Source organism: Metarhizium acridum (assembly GCF_019434415.1).
Source record: "Metarhizium acridum strain ARSEF 324 chromosome Unknown scaffold_141, whole genome shotgun sequence".
NCBI classification, from domain to species: Eukaryota; Fungi; Ascomycota; class Sordariomycetes; order Hypocreales; family Clavicipitaceae; genus Metarhizium; species Metarhizium acridum.
The window spans coordinates 1,723,566-1,746,098 of NW_027094020.1; the positions used below are offsets into that span (position 1 = coordinate 1,723,566).

The following is a 22,533-nucleotide window of genomic DNA, read 5'->3' on the forward strand; positions in this document are numbered from 1 at the left end:
GCCAGGCCAAGCCGATGCCGGCTGCACGTCATAGAATCTGACATTGGATTTTGGTCAGTCATTATGAGACTACGATAAATATTTGCGATACTTAGCCAAGGGCGAGGTATCTAGCTACCTCAGTATATACTATAGTATGTTACAATATATTTATATATTTGTATATGAAGTACTATCTGCAGTATATATTGATAAGCAAATATATTCTCCTTTGAACTGTACGCGATGGACTGAGGTATTTATTGCGACAAAAAGAGAAAAAATCAAGAAGCATCTACAGTCACCTAAGCCAACTGGATGCGGTCAAAATCCTGATCAACCTTGAGACGAGAGAGTTCTCTTGGAAGAAGACGGCGGACTTGTGGAATGTCTGGAACGTTTCTGCGTCGGAGCTTTGCTGAGAGTTGGTGGTTCTAGTTCCTGGCCTGAATTTGGCGAGCCTTCGTCCACATAAGTAGATATCGCTTCAGTTTCATCTTCAAAGGCAAGCTGTTGCTGAAGCGTGTCATCCGCATCCTGCCGGGTCATGTATGCTGGATCATCTCTGGAGTCGTGAGGGGTAGGAGAGTCATCGAGGCCTTCGTGCGTCTCAGCAACGTCTTCCTGCACGACTGGCATCGCCTGGGTGGCTCTGGCATTCGCGGCTTGAATAAAGGAGTTCCGGTGTCGTTGCGCCAAATCTCTAGCGTTCCGAAACGCGATCGCTCCGCGCCGAAAGGAGTTAATATTGCCTGTCATTTGCCATCCATCGATCTCGGTCATGTGGTACTCGGGCCTCTCATTGACGGCAGCAGGCGCTGTAACGTGATGAGCATAGAGCTGAAGAGTACCTGTGCCAGAATGGTAGGTCGAGCTATAGGTGTATGCATTGCCATCAAATATTGGCTCCGTCTCTTGGTAGTTCTGTAAAGCGTGCATAGCGCGGGCTCCGTGGGCTCCATCGTAACAAGCTTGCCGCTGGGCTACGGAAGCGCCTCCGTCTGGGCCCTTGGCTTCTAGGAAGAAGTTGGGGGCAATTGGAACGTTCGCATGCTTTGTGGGAACAATGAGCTCGTTAAGCGTATGCCTAACTTTACCATGGACTTCGCTGGCTCTTGCTCCGTCAAAGAAGTCTGGTACCACCTTTACCGTGGAATCATCGGTAAGCGAAAGGAGGTTCGTGAACGGCATATCACCCTCGTTTGCGATATTTGTGCTCCCAGCGATCATTGGAATCACATTACGCATTACACTACCCTCTGATTTAGTCTTGTTCTTCCGTTTAAAGTCACGGAATACCGACTCAGTGAAGACCGACGGCGATAGAGAGGCCCTGGAATTGAGTAGCTCTTGATGGGTTAGGCTCGAATTGGCGGGCTCGGGGGTGGAGCAACTCTCGGGATGCTCATATCCTTCAGGATATATACCGTGGTCGACAAGATGTTGTTCGAAATCGTCGTTATATGCAGAAGATTTCCTGGTTTTGGAGCCAACACTCGTCGCTGCTGTGGATCTTGTCCGCCGACTTCGAGATGTAGAAGAAAGACTAGAGCTCATAGCTTCGATGGGTTTAGGAAAAGGATACTATATTTATAATGAGCTATGCTCTACAGCCCGAAATATTGAGTCTCTTACCCTTCTAAGATAACGAAGATCTGGACCGCCGCGTCTTGCGAAACGAGCGATGTCCGTCGCGTATGCTTCAGTTGGTACAATTGTTGGGAAAGGATGCGTGCTATTACGGCGGTCAAGTTCTCTCAGGGCACGCGGCGTAAGCGAAACTTTGGATAGATTATCCCAAAAAGCTGGTGAGAAATTGCGTTTCCTGGAAAACTTGACCTTTTTAAGTGATGCATTCTCTCGTAGGCACCCGTGTGTACGCTGCCGCTCTCGATTTTCTGGCCTCGCCATGAGGGGCCCATTGCTGCAACATATGAAGGATGAGGAATGGATGTTTTTGTGAACAGATAGGCAGCAGCCAGAATTCGGCCTGAGTTATCGGTCGCGTTTGAGCTGGCACTGCATGATGCAGTGTGCAGTCACGGATAGGCTGATTGGAGATGGGAGAGGCGCGTAAGCTGCGTACACAATGTTGGTCGAGTTTCGTCGTGGACTGTCATCCAACCGATACGCGTCTGGTGTCGTAGTGGAGGGCTGCCACACCCTCATACTCGTACATTTTGCAGTTGCAAACGCATGGCAATGATAACTCTCAATTATTAATAGAAAAAGGAAAATAATACTTGCAAAAAAATACATAAACCTCTTAACATTGCCGCGCCGGGCGGGCTCAAAATCGCCCAAAGACTCGATTTCCGGTGTTTTCGTCAAATGTGTACACTTTCCGGGCCGCAAGTTATTCCGCTGTCGCTGTGGGCGCGGCCCAGGCTGCGTTCCCAGGGACTCAATACTTCTCTAATTTCGGGCTCTGTACTCCGTAGGCTGTCCCCTAACTCATCTACTTAAGTACTTAAGTAGCTTGTCTGTCATTTACCACGTTTTTTTATCGCTGCGTTGATGGGTCATTGAGCCTTCGACACCCTGATTCAGTTGTAGCTGGCTCTGGAGTCTGAATTCTGCTTGTGTTGCAGAGCGATAGATGCTTTTTTTCCTTTGTTTGACACAGGCAGGCGCCGGCGGCCTCGATCGACCTTGTGAGCGTGTTGGCTTCGGAGGAATTCGGCGTCAGAATCTTGTGGGCATAGATTGGCTGCGTTCTCTATAATTAATTGTAGGAAATTGAAGCAAAGCCTTACCAGAGTCTTGAGACTAATAAAAAGGCATATCGCCTTCCAAAGGCTTTCTTGCCCTAGCTTTTCTACGATCTGTGCTCGCGCCTTGGACGGCGGGAGGCAAAAAGTATTTCACCGAATCAGGTACCTGGTTTTCGTGCTCTATATTATAATATCCCATGGTATATTAGTGTATACTTCCATGAGAGGTACTTCTTTCCAGGCAGTCATGGCCACTCACTGGAGGTGTATGCAGGGGCACACTACAGCAGCTTGGGGTGTGTGGGTCACGACATGGAGTTGATGATGTGGGCGGCAGGAGCAAACAGCGGCGGCAAGGCAGCTGCTGCCTTCAATGTTCTCCATGAGAGGCGGCCCCCCCGAACTGCCTGGTCCAACTGCTTAACATGCGGGCCGACTTGGCCCGTGATTGTCATTGTTCTGGCATCACACAACACTGATGTACTTCGGCTTGGCCTCAACAAAAACAGACACAGACGCAACTCGCAGCTCCTCCAGCTCTTGCCATAATGAAGGTACGAATTGCGCATCTATATAATAACGGGACACTAAGTGCCTTTTTTAGGACATCATCATTGATGAGAAATACCGTGTGGACCGCAAAATTGGGGAAGGAGGCTTTGGCCTCGTTTACCTGGGTACATATTCAACTGTTCATACTTTAAACACTTACGGATGCTGATAAACAGCTAGGCACGGACATCCGATCAAATGAAGAGGTTGCAATAAAGCTTATGCACATTCGAGATGAATACGACATTCTCGAGAGCGAGGCAGAGACATACAAGGCCTTGTCTGGCGGTGTTGGAATGCCAAAATTCTTATGGTTCGGACAAGAGTGCGATTACTTTGCCCTAGTCCACGAAATTCTCGGTCCCTCTCTCGAGGACTTGCTTAACTATTGTGACCGGCGTTTTTCGCTCAAAACCATACTCCTCATTGCGGATCAGGCCATTTCTCGAATCGAGTACATCCATTCCAAAGGTCTTCTGCATCGGGATATCAAGCCTGATAATTTTCTCTTGGGAGTTGGAAAGCAAGGAAACATATTGTACACTATTGACTTTGGCCTGGCGAAGGAGTACCGCGGCGCGGAGCAGTATTCGACTCTGGAAGGTCGGGCTCTTTGCGGCACTGCTCGATACGCCAGCATCAACAACCATAATGGACGCGGTATGTCATTTTTGTCTTATTTTCTTCCTTTGGGTGGAATATATTATGATGTCCTCCCTACTAAACTTCGCATAGAACAATCCTGGAGTGATGACTTGGAATCCCTGGGCTATGTACTCCTCTACTTTGCCCGTGGCTCATTGCCGTGGCAGGGCATTAAAGCCGCGTCCGAAAAGGAAAAACTAGAACTTGTCAAACAATACAAGAAGACTATATCAGTGGAAGAGCTTTGCAGTGGGCTTCCAGAGGAATTCGCCACATACATCAACTACACTCGGTCGCTTGGATTCCAGGACAAGCCAAATTATGCATACCTTCGTCGACTGTTCCGCCGCCTGTTCACGTCAAAGGGCTTCAAGTATGACAACGTATTCGATTGGACCGAGAAAAGATTTTACGAATTACGTGATAAAGCTGGTGAGCCGATAAGGGAGCAAGAGCCAGACTCAAATGATACATGACTACTTTCAGAATAACCAGTCACATTTAAACCAGTGACACGTGTCTAGAAACCACCAAAAGGCAACCTATATGTCATAGATTCTATGGCTGGATAGTTTTGGGCTCTATTTAGGTTGGAATCTTCCAGAAGTAGAATAACTGTCAGTCCGTCCTCTAGGAATTCGGTTAGTTCATCCGCATATCGCTGTGTACCCGGTCATGTTTAGCATGATGTGAAACGGCGGTCAAGGCACAAGAGTAGCCAGTATTGCGATATCAAATACCGACTTCATAGATTTGCTGTGTGGCACACAATACTTGTTGGAAAAAACCACTGGCATCGGTAGTCGTCCCTGTGTTGATTTTTGCTGGGGTTCCTGGGCCCCCACGAGGCCCAAAAGCGTCGATTCATTAACAAATACGAATATCATGTTCCCTCCAAATTCATGTGTGCATCAAACAGAATTCGAGGTTGCGAAATCCCAGTCACCAAGTTTTCCCAAGGGGTCAAACATCACACCACACACATCATGAATTGCTAAACTTTTTGCAGGGAGTAGCTAACAAGAATCAAGGGTGCCAGTTTGTACACTAGATTCATGAATGGATGCCTGTCCTACTAACTCGCCCACATCAATGCTGGGGGAATCATGTGCTAATTGGTGTTGGTCGGTTGCCTTCTTAGTTAAGAAATTACGTACAAATCAAATGTCCTGTCGGTACAACCCTGGAACCCCAGCAGGAACGGATGAGGGAATATCGGCTTGTTTGTTGCTGTTGCCTAAGCATGTACAATATTGGCCGCAGTATCACCACCCACCCACATTGACTGACGGTTTACACAGTCCCAACACTCGGAGAGACCTTTGTCATCCTTCAAGACGAATCATTGGCGGATGTTGGCCGTGTTGGTGATGTCTCGAGAATTTTACCGGATTTGTTTTGGGAGCTCTCCGCAACTTTATTAGATACGACACTCATCCCTTGTTCACTGGGCCAAATCATGCATATTGTCAAGCCTCAACTGCGGGATTGGCTATTAGAGCGGCAAGCCGTGGGCCCAGGGCTTCGATAGATGACAACCAACACGAATTTTCTGTTTCCTGTGACTACTGGTTGGGCGGCCATGTCAGCCAGTGGAGAGCGAAGAGGTTGTTGGTCATAATGCGCAAATTCTGGATAAGACTTTGTCGTTTTGGCTGCCATCCTCACTGGTGTATCTGTAGTGAACAAATGAACAAGCACCCCTCCCCTAATCAGTTACTTGCAATATCCATTGAGCACATATAGATGAGATAATTTCCGCCATCTGCTACGCCTCTTCCATGTGCCAAAGTAGTTCCATGCCCTGCCACAACATCTACCACCAGCTTGTGACAACGTTCCTGAAATTCCTCAAGATACACCCATTAAACCGGAATCCCCAAATTCCCCGGGATGGCTACCACTCAAGAGATCAGCGATCGCAGGTCTGAGGGCTCTGACGTCACTCTCTTTGACAAAGTATCCTGGAGGGTGAACGGCTCTTGCATCAAGCGGACCTTGTGCCACTATGAACGCCAATTGACCACTCAAGGTGACCTCTATATCCCCCCGACAACTTTCCCACAGCGATTGAGGACGGATGAGGCCGTCTTACAATACCTATTTGCCAAGACTGAGATACCTCTTCCCCGTTCGCTGTGCGCTTTCGAATCCATAGGGGCGTTCTTTCATCTAACTGAGCATGTATCCGGCATTGCCATGAGTGACCTCAGCGAGCCTAGCAAGCAATTCGTCAAGCAGCAGCTTCTCCAACATGTCAAGGCCCTGCAAAACCTACACTCAGACACTCCTGGGGTTCCCGGTCAGCAGTTGCTCTGCCCTCCACTCCGAGTCAACGCCGGTAAGTGGAAAGTGAATAGCTGCTGGAAGCCGCGCGCAGATCTCCCGAAAGAAGACTACGTTTTCTGTCACAACGATCTCAGACAAGATAACATCATCGTGAACCCCATCTCGCTGAGGATTGTGGCTATCCTCAACTGGGAATCTGGAGGCTTTTGGCCCAAATGGTTCGAAATGGCGTTTTGGGAACGCGCCGGACCTGACGCCGTGTTGGAGGGAGAGGTCGATAACACGCAACGATGTAGGGAGTGGCTCTTGAAGAATTGCGAGGAAGTGGTGATGCCACCTTTGCTACGGCAAGGTCAATAAGGTATATTCCCGTCATTGCTAACTGGTTGTTTTGAAGCACTTGCTTACATGTGTACAGGTTGCCGTCTTCAGCGTTGCCATGTCATGGCGAAAAAGACACAAAGACGCAATGGCAGACGGCAAAGCCAGTAACCAACTATAACTGCTTGCTCGTCAACCACATTCTTTTTCTTCAGCTACAAGCTCAAGGGGAGTAGAGGCAGTGATGCGGGAACTAGTCTGATTTTGAAAGTTTCAACCACGCTCTTTATTTGTACCGTCCAGAAACAGGCAAATGTGGCTTTAATTCACAAACCATTTGTTCCTTGATCCTCATTCGGCAAGCTTGTGACTTGTCTGTAATTGTCAATGGCGGTATACGTAGCCTCTGGTTGGCCCCTGACCTGGGATTTGAGGGCATAGCGACAAGCAAGAGCTTGGTATGCACATGCAAAGCGTACCGCTGACTTCTTCCGTAATTTTACTCTCTCGCCAGCGGCAATCCCAGCTTCTACACGCTCCATTTGTTACGAGGGAATATTGGATATTGGCCACAGGGATGCGGTCGTGTGACTCGAAACTATATTCAGATTCAATCCGTTAAAGGGGCTCAACCGAAACTCGGTGTGGATGAGATTGTGAGACCTTTACTTCTCTTCTTTTGCACAGTACCTTCTGCGCGGGACAGTAAGCAGTCTGACTTCGCCCATAGAGGCTCAACAACGGTTATAAAGGTCTCTAATGCTAGTACCCATTGGAACCGGCTAACCTGACTGAAGGCTATATAAGACATGGTCAAAGTACGCGTTCATGGAAGTACTTGAGCAACATCCCAGGCTTTGGAATTGGAACAATGCATATCTGCGCGAAAAAAAAGGAGCCAGCCAGTCCTCTCCAAGGCGTAATTAAGTAGTGGCTCATCGAGAGTCAAGCTAGTATTTCAGCAAAAAGTGTGCGGATGAAGCTAATCGCACCGCGGGCTTTGTGAAGTAAGACGCTTGGCTTCGGACACGGAAACTGCGCAGCAATAGTTACCAAATCCAGTGGCACAAGCTGACCGGGCGAATTATTGAAATAGAAAGTGGCAAACTACAAAAGCCAGGGCTCGTGAAGAAGCTACTCAGGGTTTGCCATCTTGTAATCCAAAATCATCCATTAAACAGGCATGGAGAAAACTTCACGTAGGGAAGATGTCACGTTGCATCGCTTATCGTGCTCCATGTCTGAGCATCATCTTGCCGCGCAGGTATCCGCTCGTAGGCCAACGCATAAGTTGTCCACCAGTCTAATGTGGCCCAATCTACTCGAAGTACACTCTTTTCTTTTGCAGGATAGGAGTCTCCGTCAAGATTCTCCATGGCTTCAATGTATTTCCTGATTGCCAACCTCTCATCAGGGTCTTTCTTGAGCCCATCCGTGATTATTGGTTTCAGACCCGCCTTCTCGAGTACATGCTCTGGGGCTGGTCTGGAAAGAGCCTCTGCTGCATGTCCAGGATCTTGTAGGCCGCGACGGCGAACGCGAAGTTATCAGATGCCGGGCTTTAGGTTCGCGAGGTCAAGATCTCCGGCGCATGGAAATGTCTGGCTCCCACACTGGCGCTGAAAATTCCATTTGCTGCGACATGCTATCCTTCACCGATATCTGTACCCTTTCCGGAAATCTCATTGGAGAGGTTCTTGGGCTTATGTGGGAACACACGTTCTGTGACAAGGATATTGTTCAGGGAAGGTCTCTGCCACTGACTCTCTGGTCATGATTAGCGTATTTTACGGGCAAACAAGGCTCTTGATTTAACATACCTATGGATGATGCCATGCTTATGCAGTGTATGGATGCCGTTGGCAACCCCAAGCAGCATCTGGAGGACCACCGCAGAAGTGGCTGGAAAGTCCCAATTACTAAGTAAACAGTGCTGGTAAACCTCATCTTCCGTGTGTAGAATATGGGCTCCCACGGCAATGTCATACACCGGCTTCCACGTCACCCAGCGCGGTGTGCTGATATTCTCCTTCTCTATGAATGGTACGGAATGATTGATAGCAGCTTGTCCCATCTTTTCAAGAGAAACTTCACGCAAATCGGCAAATGTTGGCATACAGATTTTCTTCAAGATGCCTCGTACCGCCTGCTCTGAAAACCATCAGCCAGTCATCGGTCGAGTCCCCGTTTCCATCCGTGGTTGGCTTTCCTGGTGGCAAGCGTTCTAACCCCTGACAATGCTCTGCGATGCGGCACCTTGATCGGAATCGCCGCCGCCGTTGGCATGGTCGATTGTCGGAACAAGACTTGGCGTCCAGTGTTCCAACAGCTGAACTTGGGTACCAACATGCTCCTCGATGTCTTGTAGATTCTATGGTCTCGTCGTGAGGTGTTGATATGTGTAGACCGACTTGGAAATGTCGTAGGTCCGTCCTCTATGCTGACGATGGAAGCTAGGTAAAGATGGCCGCCTTTTGAACATCCACGACACAATGTTCCAAGACTGCTGATCGTGCCATGAACCCTTGATTCTGTCGAATTGACCGTGTGCGCTGCAAATACTGCTGGGAAGTCCAGGTTTGCTTCCCCGATGGCGTTCGATCGGAACTGGCTATCGGCCAGGAGGCCCTGGTGAGCTAGGAAATGCAAGCAGTCTCGATGTGCCAGGTCAGGGTCGCCAGTCAAGTCGAAGCCAGTCGCTGACTCGCTGCCTTGGCCTCTGCCTCGACCAAGGGCCAAAAACCCCGAGCTTGGTCCAACCTGGCTACACAAACCGTTTGTCCAGGTTGTTGCAGGGGTGGCGCGACGTGGCTGGCTGATGACTGCATTCCTACTCTGTGCAGAGTATTCGGTTTGGGGGCCGGCCAGCTATCATGTTTGCTCTTTCATCCCATCCCACGTGCCTCGGAGGATTGGAGGGGTAGGAAATCTGCCACCTAAGTCGCCTGTCCAATGCGTTTCTTTCCTTTTGGTCTCCTTGTCAAGGCATTTCACAACACCGGAAGCCTCATATGCTAGAGATATTGCAAACGGACGTCATTGTACCTTCTACAACAGACGAGAGCCACGTCCAGCAGGCTTGGTACTGGGTGGGTTGGGAACGGCAAAGTCGGGCTCCTAGATTCTGGGGTATATAGTCAAACAGTTCAGCATGTCCGACGGCTGAAGAAGGAGTGTGAAAGGTGGGGAGAGCGTGGAAGTCATGTGGGATAAGAAGCTACCAAAACTGGTTGCCGATATGAAAGATTGTATTCTCTATTTCTTGACTGGATGTCACTGGTAAGGTTCGATCGACAGTACGATAACATGCCGGAGCTGATATTGCATGCACAGTCTCGGGGTATCACGATGCAGGAGAAGGTTTGTTGATGGCCAAGAGAGAATCACGTCCGAGACTCGCAATTGTGGAAAACATAGACAGCCACCTCGGCTCCCTTAACAAAGGCTTTCGAGGACAAAGAGAGGCCTTCAGCGCTATTATGGACGAAAAGCGAAAGATTATATCCAAGACAACTGCAACCTGAAGGGTCGATTTTAGATCAAACGATGCCCGACTGAATTTATCTGACGATGACCGTGGCGACCTCGTTTGAACATTGGACGCGCAGAAGGTCGTCTGTTGTCTAATTAGCGGCAGTCAGAGAGATAGTCTCGTTGGCCCTCGTCATGTCATACTCTACTCGAGGCTCTCTGCCAATGCCTTGGTGCATTCATTATACGGGCTTGCAGACAGGAACGGGCAACTTTCCGCTGTAATACAAATCTAGGGACCGCAAAGTCCCTTGGCCTCGGATCAGATCCTCATTATTGTAGTGGACCGACAGACCGAGCCAGCCGGCATCATAGATACATGTACCGCCAATTCCCAGGCTGACTTAATCCAACACATACTGAAGCAACACAATGCTCCCTGGCTATCCGAAGATACCGCTGTGGCATTGCCAGTCTCATCACTCACCAGGGGCTGCTGTCATCCCACACCAGCCTTGATCAAGACCGTCAATGGCATTCGTAGCCCGTTCACTCTGGCTTCTTCTTAGTTTTGATGGTGCTTTTGTCGCAACTCCAGAGCGAGACCGCGAGGAGACCAAGTCCAGAGTCCATAACATTCTAAAACCGGCGGAGAATAGGGACGGAGCCCAGCACCAGGCCGCACGGGCCCAGGAACAGGACGCAGAGGGTCTTCGAAACCTCGCGGACAGTGGCGATCCCGTTGCGTCAGCACTGCTAGGTGCTACAATACGGAGGGGCTTGATAGGCCATGAGGTGGACGGAGATTGTATCTACATAGCTCTACAACCCACAGACGTTTCTCCGGCCTTTCATGTTTATTAAAGCATATTTTGCCTCATTTGGACGTCTACACTACTAACGTGCCAGATCAAGACAAAAAGTCAGCCACTGGATCTATAGCTCGAAAGGATAATGACTTCATATTCGCCGTGTAAGCAACTGTCAATATAAACATACTTTATCAGGGCCACCTTAGAGGCTGGCTGTATCAGCTTTTCCCAAGAAAACGAACAGCACTGAGAAACCTCAAGAATGACGCTCGTGGCGAGGCAAACAGTTCCTTCCCTGACTGGCATATATTCCTACCACGGTGCTAATTAATTGAAACCATGGAGCTAGAGCTAGAGCAATCTTAATGCCATTGTCACGACCAACAATATTGCGGAGTCGATGATGGCCGATTTCCTCTAGAAAACGTGAGCAGCCAATCTTTGCAAGGAAAAAAGAGGCAAAATCTGGAGTACATGTACTCCATTTTCAAGAATTATTGGTTATCCAAGCCATCTCATGGCCGTATCTGCAGCAGCACCTTTTAAGAAGGCCCTCAATATCCCATACCGAAACAGAGTTGTTCAGAGCGAAGAGCCAGTCTAGCTCGTCTTCGTCTTTCTCAAAGGGTAAGTGTGATTGAAGGAACCCGACATATGCTTGAGAAACCAATTCCCTGGCACTGGCCTCGAAGCACCTACCGCCCTTGGACTGACGGTCCGCTTGTTCATCGCCCAAGCCCGGTGTTGAAAAGCAAAGAACTCAGGCAGTGAATGCCGGTCTTTGGAAGTCAATCTCGCCCATTGTTTTCTCTGGATTAGATATAATGTAACGAATGGCAGCGCCAAAATCGCTCGCTAGCGTCGTCGCCTCAGAGTCCGAAATGAAACCCGGCTTGAGCAACAAGATGACTGTGAAGGCTGTGCCGTGATCCCTCGCTTGGATTGAGATGTCAAACTGCCAATATCCTACACGTTAGCTTCGTTTTTCCATTGCTTGACCCAGAGCTTTACATACCCCTGAATACGTGCGCATTTCTCCAAAACGACAACTGTGCCCAGACTCGGCCTCGGCGTCGACGACTTTGCCTCTTTGGTAAGACAAGGTGGTATTGAACAGTCCAGGCGGGCCGATATCGAGGGCCTTGCACATGTCCGCGACAGGATGAGTCTGATGTGGAAGGCTCCTGACGTAGTCTTCATGTATCCCCCTCAGAGTCTCAACGACTGAACCATGTCCATCAAGTTGGATACGACGGGGCATTAGACACATCAACGGCCCGAATATCCGATCCACGTCTTTGACAGGGATATCTCGTCCCGAGGTATACATGCCAAAGCAGGAGACTGAGCAACCAAGGTACATTTTCAACACCATTGCCCAGGCTGCCTGGACGATGGTGGCCTTTGTCAATTCCCACCTCGCGCAGAATGAGTTGATCAGGTCTATATCGAGGCCCGGCACGTACAATACAATGTCACTCCTGCTGCGCTTAGCATCTGAAGGATTGAATATCAGACAAGGCTCTGCGGTATCCAAATACTTCATCCAGTATGCGTGGTTAGCTTCCCATGACTGCTGTCCGATGTACCGAACGAATCGAGAATAGGGGGCACCCATGGCGTCGAGACGACCGGCGTATGCCTGACGAAAGTCGTCCAACAAGACTTTAAAGATCGAATGGCCGTCCAAAATGGCATGGTTCATCTCAAAGTGAAGAATGACGTGCTTCTCATTAACCTGACGCACCGTCAGATGGTGCTGGAGTCCATTCCGCTTATAAGGAATCGGTGCCGGCTCGTCTGGGCAGCCTCTCTTCTCGGCTGCCTCGTCTCCAGCACGTATATATGACAAGCTTAGTATCGGGTCGCGAAGGATAATGTTCAAGCTTCCATCACTTCCTGGCGTGCCGTCCACTAACATGGCGCGTAGGAGAGGGTGTTTTTGTACAACAGCTCGCCATGCCTGCTCGACCCTTGCCAAGTTGACGCCGCCACTGTCATCACTGGCTGTGATCTCAAAGTCAAAGAATATCCGAGACCGGTTGACATCCTGGTCTTGAGCCTTCAATATTTTTTCCTGGATCGGCGAGCAGGGATAGATGTCCTCGATGTCGCCAGTGTGCGGGATACCCAGTTGTGGCATCAGGCGACCTCGGAAACAGACGATGGCATCATACGACTTGAATGCCATTGGGAAATCAGCCAATGTCCACTCCAAAGGTCTGTCACACAGAATATTGACCAGTTGCTTCAGTTCCGTTTGATACTGCTCCACCCAGGCCAGGATTCTGTCTTGGTGAAGGGACTTGGTGCTATACACAAAGTCTATATGTAGGCAATCGCTGTTTGCTGTGGCAACAACATCGAAAAGTGCGAATCTCTTCAACCCCGAGAAGGCCGGTGGGTGACATCCGCTCGGAACGGTCAAAGGATCGAAGAGCGATCCGCTTCGCTCAAATTGCTGGAAAGAGCCGGCGTAATTGAATATGACTTCCACGGGGAAATCGCGAGCGTTGGCTCTGGCCTTCTCCTCATTGGCAAACCGGGAAGTAAAGTACGCCCAGCCATTCTGAGACAGTCCACGGATGGCGTCCTTGACCTGACGGGTGGTGTGAAGTAGGCTTCCACAGGCGGAGGATTGCACTTGAACAGGCCACAGGGTGGTAAACCAGCCTATTGTACGCGAAACATCAAGGCTGTCATCCCACGGCTCGCGACCGTGACCTTCACTGAAGACTGTTGGTGTTGGACGGTCCGTAAAGGTGGCGTTGAATGAATAGACAAGGGCAGATATCATTAATTCGACGGGCCGCGTGGCAAACGCGTTATTACAGCGCCCAAGGATTGCGGCACTGGTTGACTCATCGAGTGTAAACCCCGTCGTCTTAGTCTCTCCTTGGGTATTCAAGTGCTCGTTGAGTCCCCAGTATGACAAGAGTGGTGGTACGACACTGGCTTCCGGAGCCGATCTGAGGTATTCCAGGTTGTTGGCGGCATATTGCGCTTGCAACTTGCACCATGCTTGGAAACTCAATGTCTGTGGCAAAGGGGGGCCACTAGAGCTGAGAAGACACTCTAGTTCCTGCAGCAGGATACGCCATGATACCAAGTCAATGACCATGTGGTGTATAGAGATGAAGATACTCGTGGCATCTGCGTCGTTGAACACGACAGCTGCGACTAACGGACCTTTCTCTATGTTGACTGTCTCACGGCATCGACGGATTGCCAGGGCCTTTTCTGTTTCGGAGCTCCCGCTGTTTCTTTGACACATGTGCAACGAGCTAGAGACGTCGTCGACAATACGCTGTTCCCATTTACCGGCGCTCGTTTGGCTGAACCGGGCGCGTAGCATGGGATGTCTTGACACAACCGTCTCCATGGCTTTCTTAAGGCAAGCGTATTGAACAGGGCTAGACAGCTTCAGGAAGAAGTGTTGGTCAAAATACCTGATGTGGTTTGTCTCATGCTGTACATACAGCTTCTGAATAGGGCTCAGGTCGAACGCCACCACGTCATTTTTTTCGTTCCCTTGGTCGATTCCCATGACAGGCCCCTCTCGCAGAGACTTGGCAGTGAGTGCCATCATAGCTATTGTCCTCTTGTGGAGGATATCTGTGGTTGAGACATCGACCAGAGAGGCCCGGGCAACGGCAGAGACCTGCATTGCGGTGATTGAGTCGCCGCCGAGATGGAAGAAATTGTCATCTATACCAATGCTGCCGGATTCGATATTGAGCACCTGAGCCCAGGCATGCTGCAGTAACCGCTCAACCTCTGTTCGTGGCTGCTGGTTTCCTTTACCGGCCGCTGCTTGAAGCTCCATGAGTTGCTGTGATGAAAGCATTGCGCCCATCTCGCGAAGTCGTCTCCGGTCGGTCTTCCCTGAGGCCATGACTGGAAAGTGAGCAACCCGGAAATACACCATGGAAACCGTGTTTATCCAAACACTCCGTGAAAGTGCCGATTCAAGCTCCGGCCGGAGACGCACCACCTCTATCCCGGCTGCCACGGGTAGAACCACGGACACCATGTTGTTTTCTCTCTTGCCGTCGTCTTCTTTCCCGGCTGCCTGTATAAATACTGCCAGCGTCTTCTTGTCCTTGGCCCCTACCAGCTCTATCACCTCGGCAATAGCTTGAGTACCGGATGGCAAGCATTTCCGCACTTGGTGTTCCACCTTTGCAACGTCTAGCCATTGACCACGAATCTTTAGGCGACTGTCCTTGCGTCCGATAAAGCTTAAGCTCCCGTCCTGGTTGTAGCGAACCAAGTCACCGGTCTTGTACAGTCTGCCCTTCCGGCCGGACGAGTTGCCACAGCCTCTAAGCAGCCATGTAGGATCATTGACGAAAGCTGCCGCCGTTGCCACAGGGTCTGCGAGATATTCCCGGCCTAAAGATGGCGATTCTATAAATAGCTCTCCAATGGCCCCCAGTGGTGCGAGTCTGTTCTCGTCCCAGGGGTCGACTACCCAAGTCGCGCATCCAACTGCCTTGCCGATCCTGTTATTGCCGACGGCATATCTCTCATACGAGTCAACAACTGCTATCACCGTCGTCTCGGTCGGGCCGTAACCGTTGAATAGCTTCGACACCCTGTCCCACCTGTCAAAGTCGGCCTTTGTGACCGCCTCACCACCCATTATCAACGTATGGAGCGCTGGCACATTCTCAGGTTGGACTGTTTGGGCTACCGTCGGAGTAAGAAACGCTGTGTTGACGGACATGTCTCTCATCGTGCTGGCTAAATCCCCCAACCTTTGCTCTTCTGACGGTACGCAGACACATCCTCCATGTATTAGCGTCATGATTATTTCGAACAGGCACGCGTCAAATGTGTATGAGGCAAACTGAAGGACCCTTGATGTCGGAGAGATGCCGTACACAGGCCCGTGACTAAGACAGCTACTCGAAATGGCTCGGTGTTGGATGACCACCCCTTTGGGCTGACCCGTGGTCCCCGAGGTGAATATAACGTACGCGGTAGAATCTGGTCCAGCGCCTGATGGAACAAGATTTCTGCTATGCTCTGGTATACCAGCAAGGCTGTTCTCGGTCACGACGAAGGACTTGCAGCCTGGCGGGAGCGGGAGGCTGCTGTAGGATTTAGACGTCAGAATCATGGAAGCTTGCGTCTTTTCCAAGACAAGCCATCGATTTTCGAAAGGTTGCTCAGGATCAAGAGGAACGAATGCCGCCCCAGCTTTCAGTACACCTATGATGGCCACCACTGCCCATATCGACTTCTCAAAACAAATTGGTACCAAGGCACCCAGGGAGACTCCGAGTTGGCCAAGGTGGAATGCTAGGCGTGTGGACGCTGCTTCCAATTCTCTGAATGTCAAGTTGCCCTCCACTCCACACAAAGCTGGAGCTTCTGGTGTTGCTAGGACTTGTTCACTGATGAGATCGTGAAGAAGGCGGTTGGCAGCGCTCGGCGCCCTTTGATTCCATGCCCATATGACTTTCTCGTCTACATCTGTGAGTGCCTCAACATCGCTGACCATCTTTTCGGGTGAGGCACCCTCTAGCTGTGTCAAAACAAGGTCAAGCTGGCGCAGCATGTGCTCTGCTTGCCACACGCCCATGACTGCCGTGTCAAAGATGGCCTTGACGGTCACTTCTTCCTTGTCAATGAAACACTCCAGCCCAAGAGCGTACGTGGTGACTGATGGCTGAGTAGAGGATAACCTCCACTGCCCAAGAGTGCCGCCTGCCTTTATGCTGCTCTCCGGCTGCACTGCTAGCAGCGTCTGGAAGTTGCAGCCGCTCTGGCTGCTTCGATTTATCTTTGCAATGCGTTTTAAACCCATTTGCTCAAACGGAATCATGTCCGTGGCCTGCTGTTGCACCTCCTGGAGATAACGTTGGACGGACTGATCTGGCTCCAAGTTTATTCTCACTGGAACTGTTGTAATCGTAGGTCCGATGATGTCCTCGATACTCGCAACCGGTGCGTTCCGGCCTGACAAAACTGCCCCAAAGACGACATCCTTGGAAGCGGTGTAACGACTGATGAGGATTGCCAAAGCCCCTCGAATCAGCGTCGACGTCGTCATCTCCGTTGTCCGCCCGGGTGAGAGTTTGTGCTTGAGTTCCAGACTCGAGTCCGCCGCCGGCTCTCGAGAGGATGTTGATAGGCAGGGAAAGGGGGAGAAGTCTCCCTCTTCCAAGTAAGATCGCCAATAGGCCTCACCATCGTCAGAAGCCTCACTTACAACGTGCTTGATGAAGGCATTAAACTCTGGTCGCTTCTCTGTTCCCTTATTGCTGTATGCGTCAACAACCATATCGATTATATGAGGAAGAGACCATCCATCATAGATTGAGTGGTGGAGAGTCCAGACAAAACGCCGCGAGTCCGTCTTGCTGTCTTCAACTAGAGCATAGCGTGACATGCGGCCACCTAAAGCCATCGGTGTCAATTTGTCCTTACAAAGGTAGTCTTCCAAGTTTCTATGCCGTGTCCAGTTTACGCCATCTTGACATACGACTTGCACGAGGCCATGCCGGGGGTGTTGCACAATCCGAGTCCTGAGTATTGCTGTTGACCGAATTACATGTTCCCAGGCCGCCCTGAAAGGATCAAGCTCGACGTCATCGGACATCTCCAACACAACTTGCTGGATATAATCGCCGACGCCTTTGGATGAGAGAGATAGCAGCCCCTCCTGCATTGGCGTGCAAGGATACGCGTCTTCGATTAAAAACCGATCCACGGAGCAGAGATCAGAGAGTTCTTTACAGACATCTGCGGCGGGTCTGTCGTCCCTGAACAGAGAGAACGGCATTATCGGCTGTACTTCAGGGCCCGTCTTGATATTTATTGACTGTATTTGAGCCATTGCTGAGAGAACAGGTTTGCGAAAGACATCTGCCACGGCCATTGCAAGTCCTATACTGTTGGCCGCTCCAACCAGCCGTATAGCCGCCTTGGAGTCGCCGCCTAGGTGGAAGAAGTTATCGTCAATCCCAATGCTATCTGCGTCCAGATTCAAGGCTTGTGACCATAGCTTTCTCAGACAATGCTCTTGCTCTGTCCGCGGCTTCTGCATGTCTCCTCTCGCAAATGAGCGAAGCTTGGCTAGCTGATGTGGTGGCATTGCTGATCCAATCTCCCGGAGCTGCTTGCGGAAAATCTTGCCCGTGGGCGTCTTTGGAAGACTTGGTAAGACGACTAGTACAGATGGGACCATGTAGTATGGTAGTACTCTTTGTAACTTGGCCTGGACGCTTTGAATGGCAGTAATGGCCCGGCTGTTGTAGCTCACTTGGCTTATACTTTGTACGTTTGTGTCCCTGGTGTTGACTTCCTCTTTTACTTTGTCTTTTGCCTCATCCTCTTCCAGCACTAGAAATCCTATGAGACCGGGGCCTCTCTCGTTGCCGTTGTTGAGAATGGTGCATTCCACAGCAACGTCTTTGAGGACCGATGTAGACAACTTTATTTGGTGCTCAATTTCCCCAACCTCAATACGCTGGCCATTGAGCTTGACCTGTGTATCCTTCCTTCCCAAGAGCTGAACCGATCCATCGGGTTTAAACACGGCGAGGTCACCAGTCTTGTAGAACCGGGATGCGGCTTCGCATGGGCCAAACGAGGCTCTCCAAGACGGCGCTTGTATAAAGGCACGAGAAGTCTCCTCCGGCTCATCGATGTATTCCCTTCCCATTGCTGTCCCTTCAAATATGAGCTCTCCGGGCACTCCCACCGGAACCAGCTGGTTGATATCCGTCTCATCAACCATCCAGCATCGTCCGGTGGTTACATGTCCAACATCGCTGGTAGCCGAAGTTTCATTCAGCTGCAGAGCTGACATGGCTACGCATGCTTCTGCACAGCCATACCCGTGTCTTAGATGCACTCTGGACGACCACTCTTTGATCTGTGAGATTTGGACAGGTTCACCACCCAGGACGATGGTCTGCAGACTTGGGACGTCCTCGGGACGAATGTGAGCCAGTGTGGACGGAGTGAACAAAACCCAGTTTGCATTCAGTTTGCGGATCGCTGCCGGTAAGTTATTCACGCTGCGCTCTTCTTCTGAAGGGATGCAGACGCAGCCGCCGACTATTAGTGTGGTAAGTATATCTACCAGACACACGCCAAAGGCATAGGAGCTGAACTGTAGAGAGCGTGTGTCTTGGTTGACGTTGAGTATGGAGCCATGACCTAGGGCAGCGGAGCAGAATGCACGATGTTCAATAACACAGCCTTTGGGCTGCCCCGTACTGCCTGAAGTAAAAATAACGTAGGCAGCGTCGGCCGGAGATGGTTGTGAAACGGGGCAGATAGAGAATGGTTGTTCCGATAGCTTCCAGTCAAGCACCACAATGTTTTCTGCCAAACCCGAGAGCAACGCTCTGCATGTGACGGACGTGACGGCAGTCCTGGCTCGAACTCGGAGGCATATACCTCGTACTCGTTCTTCAGGAAGGCCTGGATCAATGAGCGTGAAAGCTCCGCCGGCCTTGAGAACGCCCAGCATCGCCACCACTGTCCACATGGACTTCTCAAAACATATCGGAACTATCACCTCGGGGCCAACTCCGAGGGAAGCAAGGTGACCTGCTAATCTTGTTGACAGCTCATCTAGCTGGGCGAATGTCAGTGTACCGTCCCACGCCTGCACAACTACCTTCTCCGGCTGACTAGCATTTCTCGAGGCAATGGTGGTGTGGATGCATTCATTGGCTGTAGGAGGCGGCTTTTTGTTGAACGCCCAAACTTGGCGGATTTTGTCGTCCTCCAAACCGTTTCCTCCATCTGAACCAAGAAGACTGTCTGCCGTCATGTTCGGCAAACTGTTGTGAGTTGGACTGTGAAATAAAGCTTGATTCTAGCTTCTGTTGGAAGTAAAGACATGAAACCGTCGTCCCAATCTAGTTTTCACTCCCCAGTATGAGATTATGTAACTGTAGAGACTGTTTGCCCGAAAGGGGCCATGAGCCGCCTTCTTGCAGCATGGGACACGCAGTATGAGCTGAAATCTCTTTCCATCCCTTTGATTGTGTTCAGGTGCGTTGGATGTATCGAAGTGGGGTTCTAGCTAATAAAAAGCCTTATATTTCAAGGTACATTATATAATTAGGAAATAATAGGATAATCAAAGTACTTATAAGTTAAGGTATACTCAAAGCTACTTTATTTGTATTTACTTCCGAAGGCTTGATGCTATATTTCAAGGTAGCTTGAAAGTACTGAACAATAGTGGGATCTTAACACAATCAAAGGGATAACTTATAATACTGCGGCTTGACGGAGAAGAGTCCGCTTAGATCTACACCCCCCCTACGGAGTACATGTTGTGAATTGGCAAGACATGACAGCCACATTTAGTTAGTTGGAAAGATGTTTCACAAGCCAACGTTTTTTGAGCTCTTCTATTCCGGCCGTGTCTCAAAGCGACTGCTTGGCACGGTTACTGATGGAGTAGTATTGCTTTCACCGGCACGGATGTGTCATCACTTGCGGATCTATCTGACAGGGCGTTGCATGTATGCAACGTTGTAACCGGAGTTGCCACCAGGGCGGTCGGAAACACGGCACGTTGAGACGGGGAGTACATCATCCATGGACATTTTTTTACAATAGACAATCGTCAGAGTTGGTTGCGTAGAGTGAACTGCAGAAAGGGCCCTTCCTTAGCCCCTGTAACGTGATCTCTCAACTCGAACTCGGCCCTTGTCTTGCCATTATTTGACTCGGGCGTATGGGCCTCGTAAAAGTCAAATTCGTAAATGATTCGTGCCAATGCCAGAGTAACCTGGTGATATGCGAAGCCTTTCCCGACGCAACTTCTCGGGCCCCTGGAGAAAGGGATAAAGGCACTCCTGGAAAGCTCGACCGACTCTTTTGTAGAGCAGCCCTCGCCAACCATCCATCGCTCTGGCCTGTACTCAAAGGGATCCTTGTAGTAGGTTTCGTTGTGGTGGAGGCTGTACATGCCAACTCCGACTTCGATGCCGGCTGGCAACTCGAGCGAACCGACCCGGATACCTCCGGCTCCGACTTCTCTCCACGGAGCAGCCCCAACAGGAGGAGACATGCGCAGGGCCTCGTCGATGCAGCTGCGAAGATAGAGACACGAGTTCAGCTTTGGTCCAATGGATATCTCTTCCACAGAAGCAAACTTGACTCTGACTTCGTCGGCCGCTCGCTGATAAGCCCCGTGGTTCCTGCTAAGATAGAAGAGAGTTGCGGAAAGAGTCGTGGAGGAGGTATCCGATCCAGCAACAACCAAAGCAGCGCACTCGGCCCGTATCTGCGACTTATCCAAGGTCATGCCGGCATCTGCGTCCTTGGCCGTCTCGAGGGATGAAAACACGTTGCCGCTCCGCGAGCATGATGCCCGCGTCCTGCTCCGCAACAGAGAGCCAAGGAACTTGACAAAGTTATTGCGGCCCTGAATCGCGGTTGGGAACAGATACTTGTCGAGCCTTCCAATGGCCAGGACGGGTGCCTGGAAGAGAGTGCCGAGTCTCACGTTGGAATCAGCCAGTGCCTTGATGGCATATCGATATGTAGGGTCTTTTAAAGCGTTGTGGTCCATGCCAAAGATGACTTCGGACATGACGTCGAAAGTGTAATAATCACCTTTGTTCAGAGTTCAAGACAAAATTAGCAGACCCTTTATTGAAAACAGGATCGAGGGCTCATACATTGCCGGGACATGTCGAGTTTGGCGCTTTCCTTCAAGTTTCCGCATAGCCTCTCGAGGTGCTTACGGATAGTACTCGCGTACGAGATTATCGTGGCATCAGACAGTGCAAAACTTAATATTCGCCTTCTCCAGGAGTGCTCCTCTTTGTTGCGGAGGGTGAGGACACTTGGAGCACCGTGGGATAAGACCCTGTAAGCCGAGGCCTTCATAGTGTTGGTGCCGTACGAGTATATATCTGTCACAACGGTGCATGTCTGAGCCTGGGTTTATCTTGACGGAATTGACGAGACATGTACTGGGGTCCATCTACCTTTGACTGCAGTGTTGGTGTTTACTAGGATTCGTGATGGCCCGTAGCGCACAATGGGCCCTGGTACGGCCGTTAATACTTCTGCCGTCACTTATGTCGACGTACCTTCAAGGGCCTACCGTATTTCTGATGGCAGCGGTATATGTCGGTATGGACCGTTCCTCGCCAGGCATGGTAAGCAGCATAGAGATTCGTACAACGTCCCAGCAGTGGGCCGGGGTATGGCGCCAAGGGATGCAAAACAAACTGTTTGATGTAGAAAGTTGCCAGCTAATGCTATACTTAGCATAGTCGTCCTGCCCCGTAAAACTATGCATAGAAATGGGTTACTCAAACTGTATTACTTACGAGGAACGTCAGAAACACCGCCAGACCCCAAGGGCTTGTCCCGGCGACAAGACTCGCAGTGCTCATGGTATATAAAGGGCGTGCGCTGCAGCAGTTTACAAAACTTGAGGGTATCACGGCTCTTGGAGCGCGGACTAAGAGGAGCATCCAATATATACCTGCAGAACTCAGGGGCCCGGGTGATCAGTATCTTCGCCCTGAGGAACCTTGGCGCTGCGGGGTGTCTGGCTCTTGGAAGTATACTTTTAAAGTAATTTCGGGTGTATGTGTCATGCGTATTTGACCCGCAGTGTTCTCCGTACGCTTGAAATATGTTGCTGGTGTTATCGTGAGCAGGTCATCTTGTTGGCGTTGTATTATCACGAAACTTGGGTCGGTTGACTGGAACAAATTTCTCCAATAATCTCTTGCCTCGCCACAAATATG

The 22,533-nt window shown here is 50.3% G+C and overlaps 6 protein-coding genes across 6 annotated transcripts; 3 read left to right on the plus strand and 3 right to left on the minus strand.

Moving 5' to 3' along the window:
* Window positions 1–37: 37 nt before the first annotated feature.
* J3458_009170 (uncharacterized protein) lies at window positions 38–2,265 on the minus strand. The gene is made up of 2 exons (XM_007815756.2): window positions 1,615–2,265; window positions 38–1,563 (listed from the first exon to the last, which is right to left on the minus strand). Exons 1-2 carry the CDS (start codon window positions 1,888–1,890, stop codon window positions 316–318), a joined length of 1,524 nt encoding a protein of 507 aa, XP_007813947.2. The 5' UTR covers window positions 1,891–2,265; the 3' UTR covers window positions 38–315.
* A 901-nt stretch (window positions 2,266–3,166) lies between these two features.
* On the plus strand, window positions 3,167–4,778 carry J3458_009171 (uncharacterized protein). The gene is made up of 4 exons (XM_007815755.2): window positions 3,167–3,247; window positions 3,298–3,370; window positions 3,426–3,905; window positions 3,981–4,778. Exons 1-4 carry the CDS (start codon window positions 3,242–3,244, stop codon window positions 4,364–4,366), a joined length of 945 nt encoding a protein of 314 aa, XP_007813946.1. The 5' UTR covers window positions 3,167–3,241; the 3' UTR covers window positions 4,367–4,778.
* A 1,005-nt stretch (window positions 4,779–5,783) lies between these two features.
* On the plus strand, window positions 5,784–6,539 carry J3458_009172 (uncharacterized protein; the record flags this gene model as incomplete). The annotated part of the gene is made up of 1 exon (XM_007815754.2): window positions 5,784–6,539. The coding sequence occupies one exon, from the start codon at window positions 5,784–5,786 to the stop codon at window positions 6,537–6,539; it is 756 nt and encodes a 251-aa protein (XP_007813945.2).
* Window positions 6,540–10,502: 3,963 nt separating this feature from the next.
* J3458_009173 (uncharacterized protein) lies at window positions 10,503–10,948 on the plus strand (the record flags this gene model as incomplete). The annotated part of the gene is made up of 2 exons (XM_066119613.1): window positions 10,503–10,779; window positions 10,881–10,948. The coding sequence occupies 2 exons, from the start codon at window positions 10,503–10,505 to the stop codon at window positions 10,946–10,948; spliced, it is 345 nt and encodes a 114-aa protein (XP_065975409.1).
* Window positions 10,949–11,174: 226 nt separating this feature from the next.
* On the minus strand, window positions 11,175–19,580 carry J3458_009174 (Nonribosomal peptide synthetase; the record flags this gene model as incomplete). The annotated part of the gene is made up of 2 exons (XM_007815753.2): window positions 11,175–11,738; window positions 11,799–19,580. 2 exons carry the CDS (start codon window positions 19,578–19,580, stop codon window positions 11,544–11,546), a joined length of 7,977 nt encoding a protein of 2,658 aa, XP_007813944.2. The 3' UTR covers window positions 11,175–11,543.
* A 462-nt stretch (window positions 19,581–20,042) lies between these two features.
* On the minus strand, window positions 20,043–22,139 carry APF8_1 (Cytochrome P450 monooxygenase apf8). Its single transcript, XM_066119614.1, has 4 exons — window positions 21,879–22,139; window positions 21,760–21,819; window positions 21,448–21,684; window positions 20,043–21,382 (listed from the first exon to the last, which is right to left on the minus strand). Exons 3-4 carry the CDS (start codon window positions 21,656–21,658, stop codon window positions 20,388–20,390), a joined length of 1,206 nt encoding a protein of 401 aa, XP_065975410.1. The 5' UTR covers window positions 21,659–21,684; window positions 21,760–21,819; window positions 21,879–22,139; the 3' UTR covers window positions 20,043–20,387.
* Window positions 22,140–22,533: the final 394 nt, after the last annotated feature.